Here is a 14,518-nt window from a genome sequence, read left to right on the forward strand (position 1 = left end):
ACATTTTATTCTATAGAAATAATAATAATAAAAAACATCATATTTCTATATATTATATCATGTCTTTGAAAGAATAATCATTGAGTGCTTATAGTAAAAATATCTATAATATTGAATATTACAGATGTTTCAGGCTTATAACTGTGCACAGATACATTGATGACTGTGTCACAAACGAGAGTTGATCCGTCGAAATTTTCTTGTCATTATGCTCATATATTTATAGTCAAGTTGAGATGAATTGACTTTATGTTTCAAAAGATTGACTGTTAAAATGGTGTTTGACCAACAGTTGATATTTGAAAATGTTTAGGATAAAATTATAAATCTGCCTTAAATATAAAAAGACTGTCCCACTCTTTTTATAAACTGAACGGCACACGTATATTCTAATGGATATTTACAGAAAATTCTTTTGGATCCGTACAGTATTTATTGTTTCTTCAAAGTCAATTATGAGATCAAAAGGAATTATTGCAAATGAAAACTTAGTTATATATTCACATGTTCACTCAATATATACCCTTGGATGGACATAATGTCACTTTGAAATAGGACTCGCATATACTTAGTGAAGCATTACATAATATTTCAGTAATTGCACAAGTTGTGTTTTATTTACAGATAAAGAAAATGAGCTTCGGCTGATGCAAAATCTTAGGTCTGCAGGAACACAAAAGGATCCTAAAGGTATTTAATGAAAAGAAATACTGAATAAACCGAGTATTTAAATATGTTATCAATAAGGATTTCTTAACACTGAAAATAAGACAAACTGAAAACAGCTTTAGAACATAATTGTTATGTAATACATTTACTTGTTGGAGGACAAAAATGAAAATGTAACTCAAGTGGATTTTACAAGCTATATTTGCTATATATAAATCTATAAATAATTTGAAGTAAAAAAACAGTTCTTTAACTTTTTAATGTTATTCTTGATAAAAACTGCGCAGGTAGGTATACACTATTGGAAACGAAACATGATTTGACAGATAAAATCACGCGAAAATGCACGTTTGTTAATATGCATGAATCAGAGTGCCATGTAAAAAAGCTATTATTCTGATGGTAATCAACATTAAAATCATGATGAAACCGATGTTTATTGATTCGAAAAACATAACCAAACCTGGATTTACTTAATCAGACATATATTCTAATGCACAAATGGCGCGCTAAATGCACATTCGTTTTTAGCATCATCATCTGCAAAAGTTCTTAGACTTTTTTATGTCTTCTTCAGCCTCCTTGCGGGCGTCCTGGCTGCAGATGTTAATGTACGTTACAAAGTCCATTTACCCTCTGTTATGTCATTAGTTTTTTTTGTTTTTTTTTCAGAACACTTCTTGCTTGATCTACAGATAAAAGTGATTGCTAAGAATGTTGAAAAAAGTGCTGACGGGAATCAAAAAGTTTATGAAGTAATGAGAGACTATATCCAAAATAAATATGATAAGACTGGATCGCCTTTTGATGTAAGATCAACTGATACACCAGTCTATCACCTCCTTGATTACATCAAGACCATAGAAAAATGCCATATCGTTGATATTTCTCTCACTAACCAATCGTCAACCGACATACAAATCAACTGTCTCAGTTCTGTGGCCATGGAAGATTTTCTTAAGAGTATCAACAGTATCGAGTTTGAACAAGAACTGTTTAAGCTTAGACGATGGTTATATGTGCAATATGACATTGAAACCCATGTCATAATAGCTAATTGCTCGTCAAAAGGCATAGAAAAAGCAAACAAACAACTGCGTAAGTTAAAAATAAATATTGATTATATTCTTTATATGTAATTATTGAGTTTTCTGTCCCAGCTGGTGCATTTGCAATTAGTGTACATTGAATGAACCCATTAGCTGATGAAAGTAAAATTAATTTAAGTTATCAATTTTTTTCTTTTGGTCAATATCGTTAAGATATCTACTGATTAATAAAAGAACATTATACGTTTATGTTTTATATCATTTTTATTCTGTTAACTCAAAGACATGTACATATTTTTGAAAGCGTCATTTCGATATCTTCAGACTTTACTGGTGTAACCAGAAATATGACTTGTGCAAAGCATCAAAATACACAATGTACTCTCTATTGTCCTGACCATGACACGTTTTTCTGCACAGCATGCAGGGAATCAAAACATAGGTACGTATAAATTTCTTACAATCAGTAATTTATCAAAACGTGGTAAATGCGGAACAAATGATATCACATTAAACAAATGAATTTTGAAAGAGTGCAATAATGACTGACAAATTATCAATTAAAAACATTACAATTTGATTTAAACAAACTAGGCCTTCCTTTAAGAATTTGTGTATGTCTTATAAAGATTTTTAATTGAAAATTAATTATACGACTGTTGGTAAAATATGATTAATGAAAACAAAAAAATCAGCAACAGTAAAATCTCTTCAAATAATGTCATACACTATATACACATGAAAATACAACTTTCATGGATCAGATGCTGTTATTTCTCTTTTGACAGTATTGAAATCATTTATAATCTCATTTGGTTTGTAAGAGGATGTCAGAATAATTATACAGTTTCACTGTAGATAGTTTTTTTACAACAAGTCAGCGATACACTGAAGTGTATCATATTTCAATGTACAGTTTCATTTATAAACCTGTTGCTGGGAGTATAAAATATATCTACATGTTTAATAGGTCAGATAGTTTAAGCTAGCAAATATGCGCGTTTAGAGAGAGATTTTACATCAGTTAGGAGAGACACGCTGATAGTGTGTAGCGGGTTATTTTTTTGTTAAGAAGAGAATTTGTTGTTTTGTAGGGAGTTTTGTTGGTTTGTTGAAGTGGTTGAATATAATTGTGGTGATCTTAATTGATCTGGGTTTATTGGTTGTAATTAGTTGTCTTGGTTGTTGAGTTATATCTGTTTGTGAAGATATAATTGGTTGATATCGGTTGAATGTTTGTCTGATCAAGATTATATTAGTTGATGCTTTGTTTTGAGGATATATGTAAATATTGGGTGCTTTAGTTTAAGTTGTTTTCTGATGCTGATTAGATCGTGTGAAGTTAATATTGTTGGATGAATGTTTGTGGTTTATACTGTATCTTAGAGTTGTAAAAATATTCATTTTGTGTTCTGTATTTTGTGGTGATTTTATTGTTTTGTTTGGTCATAAGTTGTTTAGAGCTTGGGCTCGCCAGGTGTCTTGTTTTGTTTCGTATAAAAGACGTATACCTGGAAAGATATTTCGTATAAGTGGCTGATAAATGATGTGTGTTTGTTTTGGGTGTAAATAATGATCAGAGTTCTGTGTTTTGGGTGTAAATAATAGTCAGAGGTTGTTGTTTAAATGTATATATTGATTTGAGATAGAAAAAGATAAAAATACCTAAAAAAAAATAGTGTTAACTAAACAATTACATGCTAGTTTTCCAACTGAGAATATTTCAATTTTATGTCAGGCGGTGCTGCCCAGCCCCCATATCTTTGAAATCGGGTCCAGTATTTATTACTGAATCTTTCCTTAGATTAAATAACATCAAGGCAGACATCTCTCCTGACAATTTGGGGGCTCGTCCGGGATATACTCTTTAAGTTAGAATCTTTCCTGGCAAATTATTGTTTGTTAAATTTTGATAAAATTTTTGTTCAACCTTAAACCATTTTCGATCTGTTGGTAAAATGTAGCAGTGTAAAATGCTGTTAGGCGAAAATCGATAAATCTGTTGTAGTGTTATACAAGTCAACTCTCTGTGCAATAGAGTTTAAATAGAGGTTTATATGTATAGAAGCGGTGACGGACTGTGTTTAAAAGTTTGTGTATACTGAAGTAGTTATTGAATTTTTAGCAGGAGAGCCCCTTTGTTGAATCCTTTTTTTTACGGTGATAAAATTTAAATTGGTTTTTGGGAGCCCATTTTTTTCGATATTTGAATCATTGTGTTAAAAAGTTTTTTTATCGATGATTTTATTAAATTTTTAATTAAAAACATCAGTAATTGATAATTTAAAGGTGTTCGGGGGGGTGATTATTCATAAAAATGTTTAATAGTGAATAGATGTTTTTGCTCCCGGTGCCAGGGGGGTTGTTTTCTTAAAGTTTAAAAAGTTTTTTAACATACAGGTAATTTTTACGGTGCCCTGGGTTAATTTATTGTCGGGCCCGCCCATTGTTTGTAAAGTTAGATTTGGAAAAAAGTTGTGCTACAAGGGGTAAAACCATTTTGGGGAAGTTAAAGGTTTTTTTATTTCCCGAAATTGAATTTTTAAAAGAGTAATCCATTATTTAGCAATTATGGATTATGATAAATGGGTATCATTGGGAGAGAGGCTTGGGTTGAAGGACGGGGAGTTACGTGATTATGTTCAAAAGAAAGAATCAGAACATCTTGATAGAGAAGAGAGAAATATTAGAGGTGAAGAAGATAAACGGCGATTTGAGGCCGAGCGTTTAGAAAAAGAAGCTGAACGTGAGGAAGGGCGACGGCGTTTTGAGGCCGAGCGTCTAGAAAAAGAAGCCGAGCGTGAGGAAAAGAAACGTTTATTTCAAGCTGAAATACAGATGAAAATGAAAGAGCAAGAAATAGAATTAATGAAGTTAAAAATCGAGGCTGGGGATCGCCTTGATACCCCACCTAGCACCGGTTTGAGGCCAAGATTGTCTAAATTATGAAGAGTCAAAAGATGACATAGATGCTTATATTGAGCGTTTTGAAAGGTGCTCCATTAGTCAAGGATGGAAAGAAGACACATGGGCAATAAGCTTAAGTTCGTTATTAACGGGGAAAGGTCTTGAAGTTTACACTAGTATGCCTCCTGAGCAAGCATCAGACTATCAAGAATTAAAAACAGCAATTTTGAAAAGATACCAATTAACAGAAGACGGTTTCAGAAATAAATTTAGAGAGAGTAAGCCGGAACAAGGGGAGACTGTAAACCAATTTATGGCTCGCTTAGATAGGTACTTTAGCAGATGGACAGAAATGGCCGACGCTGCGGATACAGTAGATAAATTGAAAGATCTTATTATTAGAGAGCAATTTGTCAAAGTTTGTTCAACAGAGCTAGCTCTTTTTCTTAAGCAACGAAAGCAAAAGGATCGTAGAGATGTCATCTCTTTGGCTGAACAATACTTAGAGACTCATGGCGGTACAATAACAAATAGTAAAAGCTCAAAAGTTGCCATCTTTTCAAATAAATCACCAATACGCCTTAATCAAGGTAATCTATCGAAACCAATACAGCACTATCACAGAGAAAATAGAAAAGTTACATGCTTCATATGTAATAGAGAGGGTCATGTGGCCAGAGATTGTCGAGATCAGACTAAGAAAAGATATGGGGCTGCTGCAATGTCATATGGAGAGCAAAATAGAAATTACTTTAAAACAAATCGGGATTCTTCACCAAGGAACTGGCGTAGTAGGCCTGGAGAAAATAGACGTGATGGGAGAATCAGATGATAAGAAAGTATCGGGGTTATGTATGTCAATTTCTCCAACAAGTTCTTATGATGGTTGTATTGAAGAGGGGAAACTTAAATTAGCCAATGGTAATTCTGTGCCTGTCATAACAAGTAGTTGTACAATTGAATCATTAGAAGGTGAACGTCAATTGGATCTGAAAGTAGGATATGTTGGTAATCAAGAGGTGAAAGTTCTAAGAGACACTGGTTGGGAGTAAGCAGTAGTTAGAAAGAAGTTGGTCGAAGAAGATCACATGTTGAATAAAAATTGTGTCATGATAGCAATAGATGGTCGGGCCAGGTTGGTACCTATGGCAATAATAGACATTGATACATCTTATTATAAGGGTAAAATAGAAGCTATGGTTTTAGAGTCAGCAATTTGTGACTTTCCAGAATTTTGTACTTCACAACAGCAGGTGTCAAGTGCCGTGTGGCAGCCGTAAAAAGTTGCCCCGTACTTCACTTCAGTGTTGTTATATTTTCTGGTCCTTCGGGATCATTGATGCCAACACAATACAGTGTTGAGAATTGAGTACCGCTCAAGCCGGTGCTTGGGGGCGTGAGGGATGTTGCACTTTTACATTATCCCTCATGTACAGACTCAATCAAACCGAGTCTGCAATTCTCATGTTATTTTGTTGTGATTAATGCTTCCGAGGGATCACTTTGTTTCCAGAATTTTTTAGTCTTGGGCAATATTCAGGGTGTACTTGACAAGCCAAATGAGAAGTGGGTTAGCCGAGAAGTAACAAACATAGCTGCTGTTGTTACTAGAGCACAGGCAGAAAAAGAGAAGAAAGCAATGAAACCTCTTAAAGTTCCAAAGGTCGAAGATAATGAAATCACAGTAGATGTTCTTATGAAAAAACAATCAAATGACAATGCGTTACAGCGTTTGTGGCAGTATGCTAGGGAAAATAAGATCATGAAAACAAAAAGTGTTAATAAATTTAGATATGAAGTAGAAAAAGATGTGTTGTATAGAATATTTGAGACGGTGAAAGGTGATTTGAAGTCTGAAACAAGACAAATAGTTGTTCCTAGTAAATATCACAAAAGAGTTATGTCATTAGCTCATGAATCTATAGTGGGTGGGCATTTGTCTGTACGCAAGACTTTAGACAGGATACAGTCTAGTTTTCACTGGCCAGGTATTTCTAGTGATATCACTAGATTTTGTCGTTCCTGTGACATATGTCAGAAGACGGTGCACAGGGGTAGACTTCAGAAAGCTCCTTTAGGTGAAATGCCTATTATTGACACTCCGTTCCAGAGAATTGCGGTTGATTTGATAGGGCCAATAACGCCTGTATCGGAAAAGGGAAATAGGTACATATTAACTGTAGTTGATTATGCTACACGTTACCCAGAAGCTGTTGCTTTACCAAGAATTGAGACTGAAAATATAGCTGAAGCATTGTTAGATATTTATGCAAGAGTAGGTTTCCCATCGGAAATACTAAGTGATAGGGGTAGTCAGTTCACGTCACAACTTATGTAAGAAGTTTGTAGACTTGTATCACTGAAACAGTTGTTTACTACCCCTTACAATCCAAAATGTAATGGTCTTTATGAGAGAATGAATGGTAATTTAAAAAACATGTTGCCTTCAACACACAATAAACTGATGTTACAATGGAAAGGTCCATTTGTTGTAAGTGAAGCAGTCAACAAGTTTGACTACAAAGTGAAAGTAGGTGATAGAATTGGAATGTACCACATAAATCTTCTGAAGAAATACGAAGAACGAGAAGATAGAATTTGTGCGAGTGTAGCTGTAATAGAAGCCGAAAATAATGATGATACTGGGGCTGTTGATGATGAAAATTTTTAAGAACTAGTAGACAAACAAGGTGAAGAGACGTACAGAGATGTTAATGTTAATGATCAATTAACACTTGAACAAAAATCAGAAGTAAATGCGTTGCTTCAAGAATTTGAGGATATTTTTACTGATATTCCCGGAACATACAGTTTCACTGTAGATCATATATTTGATATAACTGATATAAGTGTATCATATTTCAATGTACAGTTTCATTTATAAACCTGTTGCTGGGAGTATAAAACATATCTACATGTTTAAAAGGTCAGATCGTTTAAGCTAGCAAATATGCGCGTTTAGTGAGAGATTTTACATCAGTTAGGAGAGACACGCTGATAGTGTGTAGCGGGTTATTTTTTTGTTAAGAAGAGAATTTGTTGTTTTGTAGGGAGTTTTAATGGTTTGTTGAAGTGGTTGAATATAATTGTGGTGATCTTAATTGATCTGGGTTTATTGGTTGTAATTAGTTGTTTTGGTTGTTGAGTTATATCTGTTTGTGAAGATATGATTGGTTTGATAATTGGTTGAATGTTTTGTCTGATCAAGATTATATTAGTTGATGCTTTGTTTTGAGGATTTTATGTAAAAAATTGGGTGCTTTAGTTTAAGTTGTTTTCTGATGCTGATTAGATTGTGTGAAGTTAATATTGTTGGATGAATGTTTGTATTCATTTTGTGTTCTGTATTTTGTGGTGATTTTATTGTTTTGTTTGGTCATAAGTTTGTTTAGAGCTTGGGCTCGCCAGGTGTCTTGTTTTGTTTCGTATAAAAGACGTATTCCTGGAAAGATATTTCGTATAAGTGGCTGATAAATGATGTGTGTTTATTTTGGGTGGTAAATAATGATTAGAGTTCTGTGTTTTGGGTGTAAATAATAGTCAGAGGTTGTTGTTTAAATGTATATATTGATTTGAGATAGAAAAAGAAAAAAAATACCAAAAAAAATAGTTTTAAACTAAAAAAAATTAAAATGCTATTTTTCCAACTGAAAATATTTAAATTTTTAAATTGTCAGGCGGTGCGGGCCCACCCCCCAAATATTTTTTAAAAAATGGGGCCCAGAAATTTATTACTAAATTTTTCCTTTAGATTAAATAACATCAAGGCAGACATCTCTCCTGAAAGAGGATTGAAATATAATATGCACATCACCTTTGGTAAACATTCGAGTATTGGCAACATAGAACCAAATGACGGCTACTTTAGCGGGGTAATATTTACGTAGGTACCGATGCCGCACAAGCGAGAGAAATCATTGTAAAACGAAAACAATGAGCAATCTTTGTCATTTGAATGGCATGTGTATAAACGTTGGTTTATGATGTCGCCAAGGTTATAATATTACAATATAATAACTATCTTGCTTTACATTGAAAATGATGACTTTATACATCGTCTTGTCATGTGGTAAACATTTTTTCACAGTAAAGTAATATGATGTGAAGGAGTTTGTAAACTGTTTAGTAAAACTATATGAGTTAAAAGAATATCTTCTTTTTTCGCATTTAACACAAAAATAAACAACATTCGCGTCATAACATTTCACGAATAATTCGGCATAAAAATAAATAACTTTCGAAATTTCAATTCTGCGAAACACAATAGGGATACCATGTATTCAATATGTCAATAATATTCCAATCCTACAACAATTAATTATTATTGTCTTAATACGTAATGCATGGAAGATATATTTACTGGCGAATTAACACAAAAACTATTTCAAATTGCTTTTATGATTATGAAATATAAATTGCTAAATAAGGAAACATGAGTTTTAAAAGTTTAAGCGAATGCGATATTTTAATTTGAATATAGTGCCTTTATCGAGTCCTGTACTGAAAAAGCATTTATTATTAAAATCATATCGTTTAAAACTGCAATTAAAGACAAAATAATTTTTTTTCAGTGCTAGATTGATTGTGTGTCTAGTATTTGTTGATATTGTATATACATCACTATTCATAGTCATAAATGAACGTCAAAGAATCTTCTTATTTTTATTTATACAGCACATGTCATGGCATAAAACAACTTATGTCTGAAAGGTCTTGTGTTGAACAGAAACGTCAACTAAACCTCAACAGTACACAAGGATCATATAATGTTAGCATAATTAATACATTGATAAATAGAGACAGCAATGATAAATCCAAGTGTTATATCTATAGTATGTGTATGCTTCCTAATGGTAAAGTTCTCCTTGCTGATAGATATAATTACAGACTGAAGAAATTAAACAGTTCGTACAAGGTAATCAGTTACTGTGATGTAACTGCAATTCCTTTTTCTGTATGTTATATAGGCAACGATACAGCTGTTGCTAGTTTAGGAGATACCATACAGTACGTGAATGTGTCAGGTAATATAACCCTAAGACAATTAGTGAAGCTAGATCATAAATGTTACGGTCTAGCTTGTCACGGTGACATACTCTATGTTAATAGTGGTGACACAATTTACAAATATGACAAAGATAAATGTGAACAAAAATACGTTCTCTATCAAAATGGTGAAAATCTGCACATGCCTTACACATTCGTGCACCCAATTGCTATAAGCGACAATGGGGAACGTGTCTACTTCAGGTCAAATACAGGACTAACCACAATAGATGCCGAAGGAAATCATATATTCATTTCTCGCAATAGTGGTATATTTGAAACTTGTATTGCTGGAGAAGGTATTATTCTTGTATTAGGTGAAACAAACAATCTTCATCAGCTAGATTATAATGGAAAAATACATCAAACTGTAGATCTCAATTCCATACCATTTCCGACCACTTCGATGTATACTATGTGTTTTGACAGAGAAAGATGTAGACTTATTGTTGGTGGTGTTGATAACATGATATATGTTTACAAATGTGAGATTTTGCCAAGTTAATTGATAAATTTGTTTTGGTAAACCAAGAACCAAATGAAAAATCTCTGCTAAACTAATTTAAATAATCAAATCATTCCAATTAATAATTTTGTAAGTTGGCTGATTTATTCCTCTTATGTATTTATAATTACATGCATATAAAAGATGGATATTTCATAATAAAGTTTTAATAGATACAAGTTTGACACTTTTTAAAATCCAAATCGAGATAATTAAATAACAAGACAATCTTTTTAAAGGACTTGCCAACGAATTGATGAGATTGATTTATCCCGCATATTGTCAAAAAATATAAATGATTATTTATAGCTCATATGAAAAAGAAACTTCATTCCAATTTATCATAAAAAAACACAATATAGGTATTCATCGTAAAGACTGCAGGATGAACTTAAATTAACGTCGTATTTGATTATTTCAATACAACAAGTTTGATAACAATATATAATTTCTAAATTAAGTTCTTTTACGGCAATCTTTTTTATTTTTAGTAATAGCTTGACCCTGTGGGTTCAAAAACGATCCCAACCGGGGTTTCCACTTGAGGTATCTAACTCTATTCATTGTCCAGAATCCTTGAAGTAGACTTACCAACAAGCCGACTCCTATATACCCTCTAAACTTCATAATTATGTCAAAATGTCAAATGCATTCTTTTTTCACTAACTATTTTCAATAACACTTTAAGATATTAAAAAAACTTTTAAAGTTCTCCTATCAAGCATTTTATTGTATATGAACTTTGTCTTCTGTGTGTAACATTGACATTTGCGACCTTGACACCAAGGGGAAACATTTGTTCCATGTTAAATCAAAATTTCTCCATGCATGAAGAAAAATTGCTCCGGATAAGCATTTTCTTTTTGACCTTTAAATGTGCCCTTGACCTAGGTTATTCGCGTAATGTTTCATAGTGGTAAACATTTGTGTCAGGTTAGAAGTTTTAGACAAGTTTTGTGACAGATGGACAGACAGACGACGGAGAAGTGATCCCTATATGTCGCCACTACTCCGTAGAAGCGACACAAAAATCAAGCAAATTACAAAATTTGAGCTTCAAGGTCATAGGTGAAGGTCACAATCAATTTGATCTGCTTACTGGACTTTTCCAAAAGATTATTGTGTCGAGGCATGAAGACAATCCATTCATAAATATCAAAGTTATAGCCAATCATAATAAAGTCAAACAAAATTCAAACATTTTATCTTGGTCAATGTCATTTATGAGTCAAGGTCAAGTTCAGTCTGGTAAAGATGAAGGTCTTGTACAAAGACTTGTTGTGTCGGAACTATGAAGACAAGCCATTTAGACTTAAAAAATAATGGCCAATGTTAAAGTTTCTGGGCGGCAAAGGCAACAGCAAAGACAACCTGACGGTAACAAAAGCTTGAAAGTTTTTTATGTTCTTGGAAAAGGTCAAGATAAAAATCAGCAGGAATACAGTAATAAACAATAAATTTCGATAAAATCAATCTTGGGAAAAAGGTACTTATATTTTAAGAAAAGAACAGGATGGCCATAATGACCATGAAATCGCTCACCTGTATATAGGCCCCCGGGCGGGGCCAATTTTAACCCAAGGGCTTTTATTTAAACAAACTTGGTAGACACCCATTAGAAGATGTTTCCTGATAAATATCTAAGCTCTAGCTCTTTGGGGTTTTTATAAGAAGATTTTTTAAGTTTTTACTATACACATATAGGGAAAAACAATGACCCTCCATGGGCGGTGCCAATTTTGACCCCAGGGTTTTTATTTGTTCAAACTTGGTAGACTCTGACTAGAAGATATTTCATGCTGAGTATCTAAACTCTAGCTCTTTTGGTTTTTTAAAGAAGATTTTTAAGTTTTTACTAAACACATATAAAGAAAATCAATTAACCCCTGTGGCGGGGACAATTTTTACCCCAGGACTTTTATTTGAACAAACTTGGTAGACACCCACTAGAAGATTTTTCATGCAAAAATTAATATATACGCTGCAGCTTTATGCAGAGTTATGCATGGAATTAAATTCTTTGAACAATTTTTAAAGTTGACCACCAAAGGAACATTCCTGTAAAGTTTGGATGAAATTGGCTTAGGTTTATGAGGTAGTGTCGTTTAAAGCAAAAGTTTACGGACGGCAGACAAAAAGCGATCACTTTAGCTTACCATGTCACTGTGTGACAGGTGAGCTAAAAATTCACCTTTTCAAGAAATAATTCGCATATCATTATATATGCCATTAAAGACCAATTGTGTAGTAATATAATCATATTTCACAAAGTTAGGCTATATTTGCATATTTTGACATATGTTAGGCAATTTTCGTAGATTTTAAGTGCCCTTTGTAACGTGTTCTTTTACTTTCTCTGTTCACTTGACTATGTTTTACTGTTAAATACATTTACATACATACATGATTTCCTGTATAAATTAGCATGAGTCTTGAGGCATGCCGCATTAAACTGGAAAGGTTCATTATCAGTGTTTCTGTCAAGTACAGAACATTTCACAATACCGGTATCATTTTTCCCTCAGTCGGTATCATTCTTCCCTCGGTCGCACCACTTGCATCTACCAGTGGTAAACAGCATGGGAACGCTGCACATATATACAAGTTGGCCTAACTCTATGGTGTTTGCAATGGCTAATCACTTTCGGTTTCAGCAGGTGAAATTATTAATATGTTTACTTAAACGTTAACAATGCCAGATGATAATGATCTTGAAGGCATGTGTGTAGTTACGAGCAAATATCTAAAGTTGTTAATGAGATATGGTGTTGTACAAGATGATGTATGTAAAACTTTAACCAAAGTGATAACCAGATGTCTGGTTAAATACGACAGCACCACTGCTCTTCAAATAGTCAAGCAAAAAAAAATGATTCAAAATCTGTAAATTATATACATATTTATTTTCACAAACACTCCTTTTTATCTATAATTTATAAAACAATATACACACAAGTCACAATCACAAAACAAGCTTACCAGAAGCACTAAACACCTATACATTTCTAACATTCACACAAATGCCTTACTCTTATGTCCTTATTTCATAAACACAAGCATTTAACTGTTCTGAGACAAATTTTTATAGTTAACTCTGGATTTTCACCATTAACCTTTTAGTCCGGAACATTTTAACACTGATTTGAAACCGCGGCCTATGCTATAATATACAAAATTTGTGCAAAATTTGAGAAAGACTGAAACATTTTATAATATATTTGTTGCAATCAAAAATCGGAAAAGAAAAATAAACTTCAACTTCTAAAAAAAACAACATCTATTCAACGTTATTCATATCTTTACAATATCTGAGATCTTAATGTGTATAAAAAGCTTCTCCAATCCCTCCCCTACGATAGAAAATGCAAAGTATATCATTGTAACAATGTTTAGCTAAATATTAAAGGTTTGTTGAGGAAGAACAGAGGAAATTTTGAAAAATGTGCAGAGAAAATTTGTAAGGTTTTAAGTCGCATCAACACTGTTAAAGTAATATGGTCACTTTCCAGCTTTTACTGGTGGAGGAAGACATCAGATTTCCTGTCCCTGTATTATTTCAGGCACAAGCAGGTACCTGACGAGTGCCATCAACCCTTCCAAAGTTGATCAGCAACCTTTTATGAAAATCAAAAGTCCAACCTTATATGAAAATCAAAAGTCACAGACGGGATTCCAACCCAAATGAGTGATGGACAACTGTTTTGAAGGAGGCAATCTTAACCAATCAGCTACAGAGCATGACTAAATCAGCCAACAACTAGTTGTTTTTTTAATGAACTTGGAAGCATAAAAACTGCAAGGTTTTGATATTTTCAAGCGTGTATTTGCATCAGTAAAAATCCCTATCCCTATATCAACTGGAGAAACTCTTTTAAAAAAATGGTATTGTTGCAAAAGTTGAAAATGAAATTTGAGTCCCAATCACCCATTAAATAACAGTCGATCTGAAAACAATCATATCACAAAATAAACGGCAAACAAAACGAGCAATGACTATAAATCAAGCAGTAAAAAAACAAACAAGGAAACATTCATTACCATAGAAGAAGTCAGCTATTTCACAAAAGGTGGAGGGAGGCATTGTAACAAATGGAGTAACAGAATATCTATATTTATATCTTCATAAAAAATACTGAAAACAAATGCAAACCTATGTGATATATATATTTTAAGCATTTTTTTGTCCTCAATTAACAATATACTCAACACTAGTGATTATTAATTAATAAATCAATCAATTTCAATGAGATTATTAATCAATTAAGAATATGCAATCAGAACACGTATATTTCATTGATCAGTAATGTACACAGAATAATATAAAGATAAAATAAGTTCAATA

At 32.9% G+C, this 14,518-nt stretch overlaps 1 protein-coding gene across 1 annotated transcript; it reads left to right on the forward strand.

Moving 5' to 3' along the window:
- Window positions 1-624: 624 nt before the first annotated feature.
- LOC132744992 (uncharacterized) lies at window positions 625-10,275 on the forward strand (the record flags this gene model as incomplete). Its single annotated transcript, XM_060733820.1, is given in 4 exon segments — window positions 625-690; window positions 1,342-1,767; window positions 2,043-2,160; window positions 9,300-10,275. Coding segments are annotated over 4 exon segments (1,487 nt in total), but the record flags the coding sequence as incomplete, so codon positions are not given.
- Between the last annotated feature and the right edge of the window lie 4,243 nt (window positions 10,276-14,518).

Source organism: Ruditapes philippinarum, unplaced genomic scaffold (genome assembly GCF_026571515.1).
Source record: "Ruditapes philippinarum isolate M1 unplaced genomic scaffold, ASM2657151v2 ctg6770_1_1_1_1, whole genome shotgun sequence".
Lineage (NCBI taxonomy): Eukaryota > Metazoa > Mollusca > Bivalvia > Venerida > Veneridae > Ruditapes > Ruditapes philippinarum.